Source organism: Ixodes scapularis, unplaced genomic scaffold, assembly GCF_016920785.2.
Source record: "Ixodes scapularis isolate PalLabHiFi unplaced genomic scaffold, ASM1692078v2 PGA_scaffold1__304_contigs__length_218370807, whole genome shotgun sequence".
Classification (NCBI taxonomy): domain Eukaryota; kingdom Metazoa; phylum Arthropoda; class Arachnida; order Ixodida; family Ixodidae; genus Ixodes; species Ixodes scapularis.
This window is the reverse complement of record NW_024609846.1, coordinates 48,580,378-48,598,156: the sequence shown is the minus strand read 5'-3', so window position 1 is coordinate 48,598,156 and position 17,779 is coordinate 48,580,378. Positions and strand designations below refer to the sequence as shown.

The 17,779-nt window shown below is 46.6% G+C and overlaps 1 protein-coding gene across 1 annotated transcript in view; it reads right to left on the bottom strand.

Moving 5' to 3' along the window:
- Positions 1-963: 963 nt before the first annotated feature.
- Positions 964-17,779, bottom strand: part of LOC8028868 (protein strawberry notch) — a 71,888-nt gene continuing 55,072 nt past the window's right edge. The window contains 5 exon segments of the mRNA XM_029967252.4: positions 964-1,355; positions 2,463-2,632; positions 8,907-8,983; positions 9,178-9,330; positions 15,358-15,545. Of these exon segments, the coding sequence (XP_029823112.4) occupies positions 1,216-1,355; positions 2,463-2,632; positions 8,907-8,983; positions 9,178-9,330; positions 15,358-15,545 (728 nt within the window). The 3' untranslated portion in view covers positions 964-1,215.

Sequence of the window (17,779 nt, the reverse complement as noted above, 5' to 3'; positions counted from 1 at the left end):
ACTTAGGCAGCCAGGAGTGGGGACGTCGTGACGATGGCAACACTTGCGTTCGCACATGCTTTTTGCCGGCACCTCTACGGCCAACTGCCAGGATTGCGTCATCTGACAGCATGACACTCCAAGCTTTGTGATGTCAATTGATGCCACTTTGGGATCACTTTTGATGCATGGCCAAAGACGCATTCCTGGCACCATAGTGTTGCTTAGATTAAAACGTCTGCTTTGCATTTTCTAAATGTAGTGATAGGCCACTAGAAGTTGTGTGTACCCCCCCCCCCCCCCCCCCCCTGGATGAATTTTCGGCACCGCTGTGCCCCCAGCTTCGTTTCATCTCCGGTCGCGCGCTTTGTCCATCACATGTGCCTAAAGTGCCATCTGTGATATGTGATTGAAGGTTAAGGGAACGAGAGGAATGCTAGTCTTAAAGGGCTCTGCGGGAGGGATGGGGATAACAAAAAGGCTGCCAACAAAACATGTGGCAAGGCTAGGAGGAAACAACCGGCGCTCCCTCAAATGTCGGACAACTGCAATTACCAGGGAGGATTCGTAAAACACTACAACCAAATACTGCGAGATAACTAGCTGGCGTGTATGGCTTGTGGTCCTAGAACCCAGTGCATATGGCAAGCCTTCCAAAATTTGATTTCTAAACATACATACCTGTAATTGGGCATGCAACCGTTGTTTCATGATGCTTTTGTCATTTTCTTTTTAGGTCTACTAGATGAGGAAATTTTAAAATCAGTATTTATTGTGATTTATTGCTTGCATCTCCTTCTCAGGGAACTGACAGAAAAAAGATACATATGTACAAAAAGCTAGCTGCAGTCTCTCTCCCTTTAATACTGTGAGTGCTGCCTTTGCGGAGCAGCACTCCACAAAGGCAGGGAAAAATTTCTCTGACTCACTGACTCACTCACAACCCCCCCAACCCAAAATGAAGAAAGATGGAGAGACCAAAACCAGAGAACATCCTCTTTCATTGCTCGTTTTGTTGTAGTTTGTTCGACTTGCCTTGCACTGCTCAAGTTCCTTCTTGGTTTCTTTCATACAAAAAAAGAGGAACATAAACCAGAGAAGAGGGGATCAAGGTGAGAAAGATGAAAAGAGTAATTTTGACATACTACACACGCACTTGAATAAAAATATGGTTTTTTCTCCTCCCACTTACAGCGCTACTGCCACATTGTTCTAAAAAGGGGGGAAAAAAAAGAGCTACTCTTGGGGTAGGTCGTTACTTGCTGATGCACTAATTCATGATCCCAGTTCTGAGAAGGTTTCTAGGTGTGTCTCCTCTGCACCCTGGGACAGCACGTTGATCAGGGATGCAACACATTTTCTTGGAATAATGGTGCCTGCAAACAATTGCAACTTGTTAGTATCACCAACCATACCATACCAAAATGAATCTGACCTTAGCGCCAACATTAATTTTCGTTCTTGGAAAATACTCTAAGGTACAACTGTACAATCTGTGGCAATACAGCGATGTCTCATTAATACGGACAACATTAATGTAGATACCCCCCGGAAAAAGTTTTCGGGGACGAACTGCATAAATACCGTAGAATACCGCGCATCCGCCCATTCCACGTTAAGCGCCCATTCCCAAATTTGTAAGCTCTGAGGAACTATGCATAGTACATTTATATGTAAAATTGATGACCGGACAAGCGCCCATCCCCCATTCTCTCAGGATTATTTCTAAATTTTGAGTGGGCGCTTGCCCGGTATTTTATGGTATGTGCATTTTTGTCTCGTTATCACAAATGACTCACAATATGAACACCTTTTGGGGGGAACGGAGGCGCCCGTATTAACGAGCCATGGCTGTACGAGCTGGCTCAGACTAGTGCTAGCTGAAATTGGTAAAATGCTGCACGGGAGGCCCCCGGCATGTCAAGCTATGAAACTGACTGCCACATTCAGACAACAGGAAATGTGGCAGTTCAGTCCAAACTCTCTTTTAACAGATTTACACACCTGGCTTCCTGCATGGCTTTTTTTTTTCCCCGCCCGCCGGAACACCGCTGGGCCAGCTCATATTGCCACAGCACCCCCGTTCATGTCAAATCACCCACCCAAGAGCCTAAGAGACGTTTGGTATTCACTCGCATATTGGCCATCATACAAATCCATAGACCCGACGCACAACAGGACCCACCACCAAGGAAGAAGTAACCGCCGTATCCATTGACTGATGCAATTGAACTTGCACCACAAGAAACAGAGTTGCTGCTATCCTCTAATACTATACTGCTCAACCGAAGTAGAATAAAGATAATACAAACGGGTGACAGCTGAAACTTAGCCCAGACAAGAGCCCATAAAAAGGAATTGCTTTTCCATCCCCCCAACTTAGCAGTAAAAGTGGAAATGATACACTAGGACACTGTTCCTCCAGCAGAAGAAACAATGTGCCGACGGCAAAAATCGAAAGAGAAATGAGGAAGGCAGCGCACCGACAATCCGAAGAGAGTCCTCTGTCTTGAACCGCACCACCTGCAGCTTGGAGAATGTGCTGAGCACGCTCTCCACCTTGGCCCAGATCGCCAGCACAGAGCCGCTCAACACGTGATACTTGCGTCGCCGCAGCCCCACCTCGCACGTCTTGGCGCGGCAGTTGCCTAGCCTGGGACACCCGAGCAAGTGATGATGATGATGATGATGATGATTGGGGGTTTAGTGGCACAGCAGCAACAAATGCTGTAGTGTGCCACCTAAACATATTTGGAGCATACTAAAATAAAAACTAATCCAAGGCTACTAAGTTATAAGTAGGGTGTGCATTTTCCGGTTTTAACCGAAAAACACCGATAAGCATCCGTCGGTGACTAAAATATAAAATCGGTTAAAACCGAAAAACACCGGTGGTTTGATAGTTTCGCCCTGGTTAAAACCGAAAAACACCGGTCGTTGCTAGTTTCCGACCTAGCGAAACCCTTTCACCATAGAGGTTCGTCAAACGTGTTATCTCGTGGATCCTGCATTCTTCCAGTGTTTATACATGGCTTGCAGGTGGCGTCAGTCCGCCCTCCTTTCTGGGGGTCAAAAGCGTCTAGTGAACGCAGTGGAAGCTAAGCTCTCAATGCCTTTCCCCTATTGTGTCTCCCATGGCACCCTTTTGTGGAAAAATTAACGCAGTGGAGGATAGGCTCTCACGTGCCTTTTCCTCATTGTGTCTGGCCAAGTGATGTTGGTGCAAGCCATGTATTCAGAGGTTGCTGTGGTTCCTGGAAGACACTGCCAACGTCCGTGTCGTACAGGACCGTGCGTTTTCATAATTGCGGGTTGCAAACCGCAAGGAATGTGCTGCCATGAGGGCAGCACGTTCCTTGCGTGTAGATGCAAGCATGAAAGTATGCTTGCATCGACTATAATAACCAAGTGTGATAAATAGTTGCTTCCTAGAGAAGAAGTGCATGAACTATGTGAATAAAATTGGAACTCTCTGTCTCTGATCAATCGCCTTTTTTTCACCGATAATCACCGATTTTAGCCTCGTCGTGAGACGTTCCACCGAAATACACCGGTGTTTTGAAAATAAATAAACACCGAAAAACATCCGCCGATTTTTCTCACAAATAAACACCGGAAAGTACACACCCTAGTTATAGACCTTTTCATTTCAGTAGTTGCCTGACCGGCGGGTAGAGGGCGCTGGCGCACTCGCCGCCATTAGGTTGCTTCAATTTGGTCGGTTTCGGTTTCAACGTGCACGCGATTGTAATGCTGTTTCATGCCACTTTCGATTAATTTTGCGATATAAATTTCTTTCCTGTAGCACACAGCGAATGAAACAATAGTATTGAGCCACTTGGCAAACCACAAAATGGTTTCGAGCCTAAATTGCGATCTTTTTTTACAAACACGATGTGCGTCTGATTCCGTCCATCGTTAATTTCGGCCAGGTTCGGCGGTGAAACAACTGTGCTGATGCACAGGGAGGGTTACCATTGTCCACGGCCGTACCCGCGGACACTAATTTCCAGAAAAAAAAAAAAGAGCAGGACAAGCACCGCCTGCAGCGTGCGTTCGTTGCCTGCCGCCGTGCTTTGGCTGTGCGAGCACCGAGCAGTACAAAAGGTAGATAGCTCGCGCTCAAGTCAGATATTGAACTGATCATCTTATATTGCAACAGACTATATTGCATGAGTGCTTAGTGAAAAATCAGGTCGACAACATCATTAACAATCTGCTGTGTCACCAAGAACAGATGAACTGATAAGTTTACTGTTCGATGTTTGGTATTCGTGCACCAACCTTTTCTAACTTCGAGACTGGAAACGGGTTTTATAATGACTAGACAACTTCAATATAATCACGTAGATAACATAAAAAAAGTGATATTGTCTCGGCCTGTTTTATTTAAAGAAATTTAGCGCTTGAGAAATATTTTGATAGACCAGCCATGGGTGACTAGAAAATTTTTTTCACTAATAAGTACTCATTAACAGAATTTCAAAATATTGGCCTTATGAAATAAACTTTTTGTTATATGGACATTTGCTGACGACGTTCTCAAGGAATGAGAATGGTGAGATAAGTAAATGCCAGACTTCAAATACAGTCCGATATTCATCTTCCGTAAAATTTGGCGAATGAAATTGTAGAGCACAAAGGAAATGATCTCCGATAAGTTTGGCTGAAGTCGAACGCCAGGCGCCACCGAATGGACCTGTGTAGAAAGCTGTTCACTGACTTGAAACGATACACTTTGCACATTTCGACGTCGCCAGCTACCGAAAGTAACTCCCTATTCGCCGTCAACAACCGGCTGCACTCAGGGGATTTTCATGCAGAAGGATTCTTTTCGGCCTCACATTTTGTGAATCATAGGCACTATCAAGCTGTCTGTGACAGTTTCTTACGCGGGGAGTCAAAAATATTTGTGTTGAAATAAATTAATTGAAACTGCAGGATTATATTAAAAAATGACTTAAGCAACTGAAAGACTATGGACATGGGACCAAGCACGATATACAATTCCGTGGAATTCATAAATAAACCGATAAAGCGAATGCTTATATCACACACGCGATTAAGAACGTAAAACCGATATAAGTGTGATATTGCAAACAAACAAGTTGCCTAATGTTAAGGTACTATTATTTCTAGCATAAAAAATAATTCAAACTAAACGTTTTTTCCCTCGTCTTGTCCACAAGTTCCCTAGTGTAATCAAAAGAAGCTGTTTTCGATCTGTTGTAACTACAAAACACCATGATTTCTAGAAAAACACGTGGCTAATTACGTTGAGTGTTTTTGTTTCCTTCCTTGCCACCAATGCGCACTCATATATATAATTGCATTGGGCTTCCTATTCCAAATGTTCCGCCCTTATTAGTAACCAAACCTCAGTTCTCATAAGTTAATAGTATTTGAACCCTCGAGGCTTTCTTCAAGTCATATATGTATTCAATGTGTGCAAGTGCTAACGCTGATTCCGGTTCCTATAAAGCTTCTTCACACGTATCCCGCACGCCGACGGTAAAAAATATTCAAAACGTACGTGTTACAAAATTAACTACAGAAGTTGGCCGCATAATGATGTAATGCAATTGCATGGTAGGTATAAGTATCGAACGACACTTTACGGAGTAAGGCAAGAGACGGGGTGAAACGCGACGAAAAGCACGAATTCAACGCATCCGCCAATGCGCGGACGGGAGAGCGGAGCATCAAGTTGAAGCAACCTAATGGCGGCCGCATCACGTGATTCCAAGATGGCAGCGCCCATGCGGCGGAGGGTGAAAAGGTCTATAAGTGGTGCCCAAGAAGGCTCAGAGATACTGTTGAAACATGCTAAGCCACTCGCACCTATTCTGTTCCTCATAGTGATGCAAAAAATCAAGAGCAACTTCGTTGATGCTTCTTCATTGAATATGTGGGAGGTTACAACCTCACACACATTTAATGACGAAGCAACAACATTATAAGTTGGCTTTATGAAGTTGCTGCTAAGCAACCATATCAACAACCATACACTGCTGGCTTTGCAGCAACAGTCATGTTGTTTTTAACAGGGAAGAAACCAGTACCTGGACCCAGGGCCGTAACCAGGGGGGGGGGGGGTTAGGGGGTTCTGACCCCCCCCCGAAATTTTTTTCTGGGTACGGCCCTGGTCGGTGCACTGGCAGCCAGCCGATTTTAATCTCCACCTCTGCGCACGCGCAGTGGCGCCGGTCTGCTACCGGGTACCAAACCAGGACCGGTTCTCCGGTTTGCTGTAACTCTCCATTATATGCCACTGATGCACATGATTCATAGGCGAAAATAAGACAATAGACACTTTCAAAATGGCCGCCGTTGTCCCCGAAAACCCCCCCCAAAATTTTTTTCTGGGTACGGCCCTGCCTGGACCTATCCCACCAAATTACAGTAGGCTCGCAATAATTCGAACTTGGATATTTATATTAGTTAATCTAAACAAATTTCAAAATTTTGGTTGTCCCACTGTTTCTAATGTATTCATAGGCAGCTTAATTCAAACGGCGTTTTCATGTAATCCATACTTTCCGTTCTCTCAGCCCCATTGAGTACGCTTATTTCCAAGCACTGGTGCACTGCAGAGGAAACACCTGTGGAGCTTGCTTCCGTAGGTGTTGCTTCTCCACAGTGCACCGGTGCTCGTTGAGAAGCGCAATCAACGGGGCTCATGCGAGCACACGAGGTATGAAAACGGACACCACGCAAAAAATTTCCATAGCAACTTGCGCGGACGCTGTGACATGGCGGCATGGCTTAGGTCCACTATGCCATGCCGCTGTGAAAACTGCTATGAAAACTGCCACGCAGTGCCCATTTTCGTCGGTCATGTGTCCCCTGCTTCATACTCCAGACAACCTCTAAGCCTGATGAACAAGCTTAATTCTGTTTTGAGTTGTCATGTGCTGTCTAAGCAGTCCACGATAAACAACATTTCTAAGGGATAAATAAACTTATGTCATACATTTCACATATGTTTCATGTGTGGCATACCTGCTTATGATCAGTAGGCCCATGTAGAGGAAATACTAATCAAATATTTGCTTTGTATGAGTAGCCATTCATATGGCAAATCATAATTTTATCTTGCATCATATTTAGATGAATTTCTGATAATTCAAACTTCTGATAATTCAAGCAAAATTTGTGGCTTCCTGGAGTTTGAATTAATGAGACTCTACTGTAACATTTATGGTGATGACCACAGCACTTTCACACTGGCCAATGGAAACCACCAAAAAATGCTTGATTTTGCAACATACTGAACAAAGAAAAGCAGACCGCATCGGGCAAACTGCCTCAGCAGCAGCTAAGCCTCACTGCTGGAGCAAGCATGCACAGTGAACACTTCAATGGCGACACAGCTGCTGGCTTTTTATATTGTCGCACAGAAACTACTGCTAACCAATGCAGACACCAAAACGACTTTGCGGTCCGTATCCGCTTTGAGAAAAAGCTTCCATATGGATGTCATGAGCGACAGAGACGGTTGCAGCCCCTTTGCTCCTTCCCTCCTTACATCTTCTTTCCCCGAGGATTTAGAGGAACGTCTGAGCATGGAAAACAGTCGGCTGGTGTTTAGAAACTTTAAAGGGCAAATCCGCTTCATTTTTGTTTTTAAAAAAACAATGCAGTCCTTTTCAGTATCACCTAGGAAGACCACACGTCAAATATTACGACCTAGTTCTGTCTAAATGTTTCTTAAACGGTCCAGCAAAGTTTGCAAAGCGCCAAGTTGCCGAAATCGGCTGACTCTAGCGGGCGAATCGAGGCACAACCAACAGTGCAGTCAAGGCTGTGGCGTTGGTGTAGCCAACATTAAGCTAAACGTCATCATCATTGCACCCTTTTGCTTGTTTTTCTTTCTCTGGGCAAGCATAACGGGTAACGTCAGCAATATTTCCTCTTGGCGCTCAGCGGTGTCCATGTGATCGGCGTAATGTGACTGCGCAACGCGCTTCTTGGGAGCCATCTGGCCGTCCCGCCATTACTTCTCCTGCGCCACAACCGCCGTCATCGTCCCACCGTTTGTGATTATCGTCTCTCCCGAGTTTTGTTCATACTACGTATGCAGACTGATGTTGCAGTTGTGCAGACGTCATCAAATGTCGTAGACACCAAAACAAGGTGAAGAGTGCGGTGCAGACGACACTTGCACCTGGCAAACGCCCGCCCCAACGGTGGCCCGTAGTGGATCACGTGACATCTCATACCACGTGATAGTCATGTTTTTGGAGGCCTGTGGCCAGTGTTGCCAGACAAAGCCGAAGTTTCGGTTTCGATTTCTGCTGATGTTTAAAGTAAGATTTAACAATATATGTCCAATTTTTCGTGAAGCAAATGACGTAGTGCCTTTCATTGCTTTTTAATGTGAAACCACTCATTATCCCGAAATTTCACGAATGGAGCGGAGTTGCCCTTTAAAACGGGCTGGGCAGATAAACACCGTCTAATGAGACATCATATTTCCTAGAGCAGTGGTTCTCAAATGGGGGTTCGCTGACCCTTTGGGGTCCCTGAAGGCCTCCTTGGGGTCCCCAGAGCCCTCAACCGTCAGTCAAGCCGAGCAGTAAAACTTTTGACATTTTTTATTGAAGCTGGCTTTCCCACAAAGCTAGATAGACTAAACCATGTGCACCGAGTAAATAGAGTCAATTATATTCCATTTTAGAGCTTCAAAGTTGGTTTGCACGCAATTAGTTTACTTCATTTACCCAGCTGTCATTGTAATTGTCCCCTCTGGTCTGCCATCCCTTCTGCCAGTCCAGAGGGAAGCCCCCAAACACCGGCATTGGGAGCCACCGTTCTAGGGTGTCAAACAAAGTATGAGAACTGGCAAATACACTTTCGCAGACAACCCTTATAAAAAAGGTGAACAAGTAAGAAAAATATGCAAACAAAAAATGTCCGGTGCTTACCAGTAGACGTGGCTGCAGGTATTCTCCGATGACTCATACTGTTCTTTCCAGTGGGGCTCAGCTTCGTCGGGAGTGACCTTTGAGATACATGGTTACAAAGTACACTATCAATAAGGTGGTGTGAAAAAGTCTGTCTCTGCAGGCCTTTTCCCTGCCTCCAGTTATCAATCGAAACCAGCTTGGCAAACAACGCAATTCCGCACATCTTCACGAGTCAATGCACGACGCGCGTAAACGGAAGGTTGGGCAGCTCGCCAAGGGGGACGCTCACCTTTCTGAACTTGCTCTTGAGCCACGCAAGGCTGAGGTGCTGAACCTGCAGGCCCGTGTGGGGCTTGTAGAGCCGGACAAGCGGCTCCTCCCCCTTGGAGCACGGGACCTCGTCGCACACCGCCAGCACCGCCGCCCTCTTCCCATTGCGCGCCTGGAGTTGGCCAGAACGCCGAGATAATGACACCAAACGAATAGAAGTAAAAGAAAAAAATATAGTGACTCAAAAGATGAGAACGGCAGGGCGTCTCTTTTGCCAGCCCAGCCTCGAGCACGTGCTCGTTGCCTTCTGCCGTGCTTTGGTTGCGTGTGCACACTCGAAGCCGACGGGACCTCACAGTATTATCAATGGTAGGTAGCTCATGCAGGAGGCGGGACTATTGAAAGACCTCTCTGCCATTCTAATCCCGTCGACGACCATGGCTGCAAAAAAGAAAACAAAGAAAAAGAAAAAAATCTTCCACATACAATATTTTTTTTTATACGATTAAGAAACACTTTTTAGGGATTTTTTTCACCACAAAAATAAACTGCATCGCCGAACGCTCATTCTCCACCTTGGTATGTAGCACTAAAGGTCCGAATTAGATGCCGAAGTTTCAGTGTGAACCATTATCTTATTAAAAAGTTACACCGTAAAATTCCGTAAGAATGCCCTCCCTCGAGAGATCGCCGAACCCATATTTCTGGCTAAGTATATGTAACGTGAATATTCCGAAACACTACCCACCCCCCGATTTCTATCGGACGTCGCGCAATGTCTGACCAGAAGCACATCAACCGCGCGATCGGCAGTACCGGTACGCCTGGTGAGCGAGTTCATAGCGGGTTCCCGCGTTTTTGTTTGCAATCTGCGCGCGCAATATTGACTTACGTAACACGCGAGTTGTTCCCGCGTGTATATTGCATCGTGAAATGCAAATCTGCTGCGTCCACGATCTGCGGTATCCGTTCCCGTGACATGCGAGTTTGTAGTCGACTCCCACGTTTTTGTCTGCGATCTGCGCGCGCGTTATCGATTCCCATAACACGCGAGTTGTTCCCGCGTGTATAAAATATACTTTTTGCAGAAATACTGGTTCAAAGGTAAATGGGATTGGTACCCTCTCTCTCTTCCTTCTGGCCGAGCAAATAGGGAAGATTGTTTCTTTCAGTAAACTACGGGATTGAAAATAACCCACGATGGGGTCAAAAGTGAGGTTGGGGGTGCCCTATCTAGGTCACAGGGGCTCAATAGGCAAACAGGATGTAGCTGACGTTTTGGCTGTCGAACGGGTGGGAGAGGCCTTGCGTCCATCGTTTTCTAGCCACTTAGTCTCGAACCCAGTCATGTGTCTAGGTGGCAGCACATATTTGCCAAACGGTGAACTGCATTGTTGAATGCAATTCTGCTGCGTCCACGATCTGTGGTATTTATTCCCGTGAGATGACAGTTCTCGGCGGGTTTCTGCAGGTCCTTCAGATAGTGGAACACAAATCTGCTGCATCCACAACCTGCTGTATCTTCTCCCGTGACACAGGAGTTTGTAGCGAATTCCAGCGTGTTTATCATATCGTGAAACACGAATTTGTAGTGTCTGCGATCTGCGGTATCAGTTCCCGCGTCATGTGGTTTGTAGCTGGTGCCCAGGTTTTCATCACTAATTTTTGATATTTTGCTATGGCATCCCCAAAGGTAGCCCATCCCATGTTTTTTAACATTTATCTCTTCACTTTGGGTGGGCGTTCGTACCAAATTTTAAGGTAGCTGATTTTCTGAAATTTTCAGAGGGAAAATGGCGGTCGACGGAACCCTCAAATACGTAGAGCTGGATGGTTCCAGTTATTAAAAACGGGTCCCGATTTCCCATTGCAATTTTCAGAGCATCGCTTATATAGTCGACTTCCATTAATTCGACCTTGACGGGACATGCGAAATTGGGTCAAATTATCCGAAAACCGAATTAAAAGATGCGTGCAAAATTCTCAATATCCAGCGCTTTACATCAGGTTGGCTAACATTTTTATAGTGAGCCGCTGCACGCCACCGCACAACGGTGGCAGTGGCCGTGTATGTCTATCGTACGTTTGGTGCAGCAGCGGAGACCGGCAGCCAGCGCCATCGACGCCATTGCAACACCACTGCAAAACAGCACTCGCTGTTCCGCAGCAGTGTTGCTATGGTTGTTTTAGTTGTGTACGTGAGCGCCGCCGCCGCCGGCAACCACTACAACACCGCTGCGGAGCAGCGCACGCTGCTCCACTGCAGTGTTGCAATTGTTTTTTTTTTTTTACACTTGGTCGTATCCCGTGTGTCAACATGTGCTCTCTTTTTCTTTTTTTGCAATTCGGAGCATGCTTCGAAATTTGAAAACTTTTTTTTTTTTTTTTTGCCAACGGGCTCGGCCGATCAGGCTTATAACTTGCCCACCGCATAATTCAGAAAAAAAATAAAGGCCTGTCTTTGTGCATCAAGCACTGCCAATCATGCTTTGTAATTTGCCCACCGCCAGTTCTTTCTAGGTCGAATTAACATATATTTTATATTTCAAGACTGAAATAACTACTAGTTCTTTTTCTATAGAAATGTATGGGCTTTGGCCAGGACCTTTCAGGGTGTCTACCAAGTTGACATTTTCAAATTCCCTGAGTTTTCCAGGTTTTCCCTGAGTACTTTTGTGAAATTCCCTGAGTGTCACAGAACTTTGTTTTAGGTAAAGATGGGCTGACACCATGTCGCCAGATGCTGTCACTCTCTAAAAAGCATGTTATAAAATAAAAAAAACGACATAATACAGTTTTAATGGTAAGGAGTAACTTTTATCAGATTCAAAAAGAAAACAGAACGGAGTGGTTAGTAAAATTCATAGCGAATAAAATATAAAAAAAGTAAACTGAGGTTTACATGACCCCCCCCCGTGAGGTCATGTGACCTCAGGGGGGTCACGTAACCTCAGGGGGCGGTCACGTGACCTCACGGTTACGCCGACGGCGACACAGCTCAAGACGGAAACGGGCACCTAAGAGCTGCGCTCTAAAAGAAAAATGGGAGCAATAACGGGAAAAAAGAAAAAGGTAAACAAGGATAAGGCATTCAAAGAGTGATCGCTCAACCCTTCTTGTTAACACACTCCACTTGACAAAATCTTTTTTTTTTTTTTGTTTACTTTATTTTGGGGCTAAGGAGCGGTGTTCGGGGAAAAGAGCGCATGCAACCGTTCCAACAGCGGGCACTCCCCGCCCTCCCTACGCACGTGGGTGCCCTTTCCCTTGCTTTTGCCATCCTCCACTTTTTTTGTTTTATTAGTTGCTTTTCTTTCTTCTTTTTTTTTTTTTTTACAATTCCTTTTTCGCTGCGTATCCCCGCGTGCGCGTATGCTGGCTTGGTGGTCTGCCAGCCCCGCAACCCGAGCTATGTGCTCCCCGCCGGCGCAATCCGACCCTGAGAGAAGCGAAGGAGGGCCGTGCTTTGTCTTCATTCGCTACATCGAGTGTCCCTGCCGTGGGAGTTATGGGCATTCAATACAAAAAAACAACAATGTGATTTTCTAGTGGATGTTTGGCCTGTTTCATATAAACAATAATTCGAAATACACGGGTGTGATATAACTGGGCTCGACCGCACGTTTGGCCCATTCCATTGATATCTGAAGAATTTTGGACTGTGAGAGTGTATCTGTAACACTTTTAAAAATAAAAAAAAATTTCCTGACAGAAGCACAAATTCCCTGAGATTTTCCAGACTAATCGAAATCCCTGAGAATTCCCGGTTTTCCGGTTGGTAGACACCCTGCATTTGAACAGGGTGGAATTAAACTATAAGTTGAATCAAGGCAAGTCGACTCTAACTTTTGAATGAGGTAACGGTTATGAAACTTTGGCATCTGGATTGGACTGCTAGTGCTACATTTGGGCGGAGAATAAGTGTTCTGCGATGCTTACTTTATTTTTTACAGTAAAAAGGACACTGTAAATATATATATACGTATATATATTTTTTTTTTTGGGGGGGGGGGGGGGGGATTGTTGTGCATGTCTCAATTTTTCGCACGATCCATTTCAGAAGCATTTTTTCACGCCCGTAGCTAGGCTCCTTTATTCCAAATTTAATTCAAGTTGAAAGATTGACCCTGATGTTACGAAGCCCTGTGAATTCATGAGGGCACTCATCTCCCTATGCATGTGCCAGCTTGGCGGTTAGCTATAGCCGCCACGAACCCACATGCGATGGGATGGTCACGTCACCAGAGTGGATTAAAAGAGAACTATCCAGACTATTGTAGTCCGTTTACAATCCTTAGCCAAAGTGTGGCATGCATTGAAGCAAGGCTCAAGAGAGATGTGTTTCAGCACACCTGGTGGGACGAGAAGAAAGCTCTCCACTGATTCGACATAAAATACAACACACCAGGGGCCCTATGCTGCACAACGGGACCAAGTGACCGGTACGATGCCATCAGCTACGATTGGTCAGCGGAAAGGAGCTGACCAATAGCAGCAGACGACGTTGTCCCGGTCATTTGGTTCCGCTTAATCCCACCGTGTAGCGTAGGGCCCCAGAAGAGACAGCCTCTCTACCCTTGATATTGGCAAAGGACTGAGCATAGGCAGCAGGTTGTGCAAATAGGATGATTTGACGGTTGTCACCGACGGGTGTGACAAGTGCCTGCTTGTTAGTCTCCGTGAACTGTGCAACGCGGGGCAATTTATCCTGTGCCATGCCAGTTATTCACTCAAAATTTGAGGGTGCCAATACCATTGGACATCATCAGCACTCATACTGAAAAAATCCAAACACCGAGGAAGAAAGAAAGAGAAAAAAAAAAGATTGACTAAGCATTCCTTATGAGTTGTGAATGCGAAAGCATGCAAGCCGCTTGTCCGCTCTCTTTTTCGTCTGTTGCATACTTTTCGTCGTCGGTCAGCGCGTGTGCACCCCTGGGCACGGGGTGACCTTGGACGCTCCGTGTTAACGCCGTGCTGATGGACACGCAGCGCCATGGGGCGAGCGGTCGTGGAAACTGACAAGCGCAGCGGTTAATGAGAGCCCCATCATCGCGCACCAGCCAATGGAACCAAAGGAAACTAAGTGCCGTTTTCATGCTTCAGACTGATGTCAGCTCGCTCCATGAAACAGTTAATGCTTTCACATTACCGTATTTACTCGAATCTAACGCGCCCTTGATTGTAACGCGCATCCATTTCTCAAGGTCCGAATAAAAAAAAAACGCGATGACCTCGATTGTTACGCGCACCAGATTTTGTAGGTTGGATACAAAAATGAAACTTTTTCTCACTTGGAACAACGAAGGTTTATTCCAAATGCTTCAATATTACGATGAAATAAACGGCGCTGTCTCTCGCCAGCAAGGTCGTCATCACGACGCCGGTCCGGGGCAGCGCCCGTGGTGCGGTATGAATCACTTGTCATCGCTGTCGGACGACTCCTTATCGCTGTCAACGGCCCAAAGCATTTCATCTTCGGTGCCGTCCATAGCGTTAGAAATTCCGCACTTCTTGAAGGCCTTGATAACCATATGGCAGATGGGATCGTGCACCACGCATCTTTCACCCATCCGGCGAATTCCTGCAGCGACGCAAGTTTCTGGAACACTAAACGTATGTGATGTGGCCCGATTTCCATCGCTCTCCGCACACAATATCACTTTTCTTTTCAATCCAGCATCATGGTAAACGCGGCGTGTCTTTGCAGTGGGAACTTCCCTGCTGATACGAACGCAAGAAACATACGACTAAGATAAGCGCTGGCTACGCTCTAAGCCTCTCAGTGCGTAATGGAGCGGCCATTTTAAAATGTCGATGGCGATACGGTAGCGCAGTTTTGGGTCGCACTCAATTCTAGCGCGCATGCGATTTTTGAACCTATTTCCCCGGAAAAAAGGTGCGCGTTAGATTCGAGTAAATACGGTAATAAATATGACACCGTCTCAAAACGCAGCTCCCATTTCTTATTCCCCCCTCCGGATTTTTTTCAGTTTAATCCCTTGTCGGTTCACCTGCCTCCCCAGCTCTTACTCCGTTAGTGCTAACAGTTCCGCTATTCATCTGGCAGTCGGCAAAAAATATTCAAGCAAGACGCCAACTTTGCCAACTTTTCCAAGCTGCAGAGCCCAAACTTCAACCATTCTGGTCTACCAATTTTTATTATCAGATGAGCTAGGGAGAGGAAACGCAGGCTTACCTTGTGGCAAAGATAGTAGCCGTCGTCCGTGCCCAGCAGCTCCTTCCAGAGTTTCTGCGAAGCGTCGAAGGCCAGGCCCCGCTCCACACCCACAGTGTGCAACTCCGTCTTGGCAGTACCCGTCGCGTGCGACCGGACGAATGTGCGCCCTTCCTCCCGACGCACATTGTCTCCGGAAGTGCCGAGGTCTGCGCCAAGTGCACCACGTCAAACCTTCGCTCGTTGCACGTGCAGAGTCTGACACGTAGAGGCACTTAGCGACACAAAATCTCGCCTTTCCACGTCCAGCTCCTGACTACAGTCGAGTCCGGTTATATCACACTTGGGTACTCCGAGTTATTGTTTATATCAAACAGTCCAAACATCCCCTTGAAAATCACGTATAATACTTAGGAGCGTTGTCTTTTTGTATCGAACTCCCATGGCGGAGACACTCGATACAGAGAACAAAAAACGAAGCCCGGCCACCCGTTGCTTTTCCCGCAATCTGATTGTGCCAATGGCAAGCACATCACTTGCATTGCAGGGCTGGCAGACCATCAAGCCAGCATACCATACGGTAAGATACACAGCAGAAAAGGCTGAGCAGTTGTAAAAAAAAAAACAATAAACTGTAAAAAAAAATTGGAGAATGGCCAAAGCAAATTGGGAAAGGCATGCATGCACGCGCAGAGGTCGGCATTTCAGGTCGCCCTCACTCACCCTCACCCTCACAGCCACACTCACCTAAGCCCCTCACTCACCCTCACCCTCACAGCTACACTCACCTTCAGCCCCTCACTCACCCTCACCCTCACACTCACACTCACCTTCAGCCCTTCACTCACCCTCACTGAACCTCACGGCCCTCACCGCCCTCACGCCCCTCACCGCCCTCACGGCCCTCACGCCCCTCACTCACTCACCGCCCTCACGCCACTCACGGCCCTCACAGCCCTCACCGCCCTCACGGCCCTCACGGCCCTCACGGCCCTCACGCACTCATAGCCCTCACGCCACTCACCGCCCTCACCGCCCTCACAGCCCTCACGCCACTCACCGCCCTCACGCCACTCACCGCCCTCACGCCCCTCACCGCCCTTGCGGCACTCACACCCCTCACGCCCCTCACGCACTCATGACCATCACGCCACTCAGGCCAGCTTCAGATGGGGTGATTTTGCCCAGAAACTTTACGTCGCAACACCAGCAACATGGGCCGCCCGCGGTCGCACGCAGCAACCAATTGCTGCAATTTGCCATCGTCATCATACAATTTTATTTTTCTTGCACTATTTAGACACAATTACGCGTTATAAACGTGTTTTTATTAGGGGTGTGCGAATATTCGAAACTTCGAATACTTCGCGAATAATGCTTGCTATTCGATTCGATTCGCTTCGCCCTTTCGCTGTTCGAACTATTCGAGTTCTTCGAATACTTCGAAAACTACGAATAACGCGGAACTCATTGATTAGTGTCAACTTGCGGTAGAGTTCTCCGTTTTGTTTTTGGACTGCGCAGTATGGTTTCGAGATTGGCAAACCTACACAACCAACCTAAGTTTTTTTTTTTTTTTTTTTTCTTTCTGTAGGAAGGATTGGAAAGTTATTTGCACGCGGTAGCGCGATCTGTCCTTTTCTTGCCGTGAGGTCCGGATTGCAGAGTTGGCTAAGTGGTTGTGGTGCAAACGCTGCGATAGATAGGATGAAGGACTACGGTTTGCAACGGCACACGCATCGTCGCGACGTACCGCACGACATTTCGGGCGTCCACCCGAGACGTCCTGTATACGTTCCTGTCCACATTCATTTTTAATGTAGCACAACCATATATTCGTGATTTCGTACCTACAGTGACTACAGTAGCCAAGGTGCTATGGATTCGGATATGGATATATAGCTCACCTCGGCTATCGGTGATATCTGGCTTGTGTTATTTTCCGCTTGATTTTCCGGTTTATCAGTTTGCCAGTATTCCTTTTGTTATTTATTTCTACCCGTTTTCAATGATAAAAGTGAGACTTCCTCCCCCCGCCAAAAAAGAAAAAAAAAAAACATTCTTAATTTATTGCATCTTTGTGGCGCCCTCTATGGACTGAACTATTGCACACGGAAAGAGATGGTGCATAGTCAGTGCAGTTGCGCAGCGCGATCGCGCAATCTGAAACTCTGCTGTGGCCTGTCGACCTGCCTCCGCTTGTGTACTTCCGTTTACGTTCACGTGGTTGCGTTCACGAGCGTAAAAAGAGATCGCACAAAGTAGAGACGCAATCATCGACTTCGTATTGCGGCTTGCGGACCTGGCACCGCTTGTGTACTTGCGTTTACGCTCAAGTGCCTCCTTTCGTCCGCGATGCGATCTCAGACTGCGTTGTGGCTTGCCGACACGCCTTCACTTTTGCACTTTCATTTACGTTCTCTAACCTCGAACAAGGAATAGT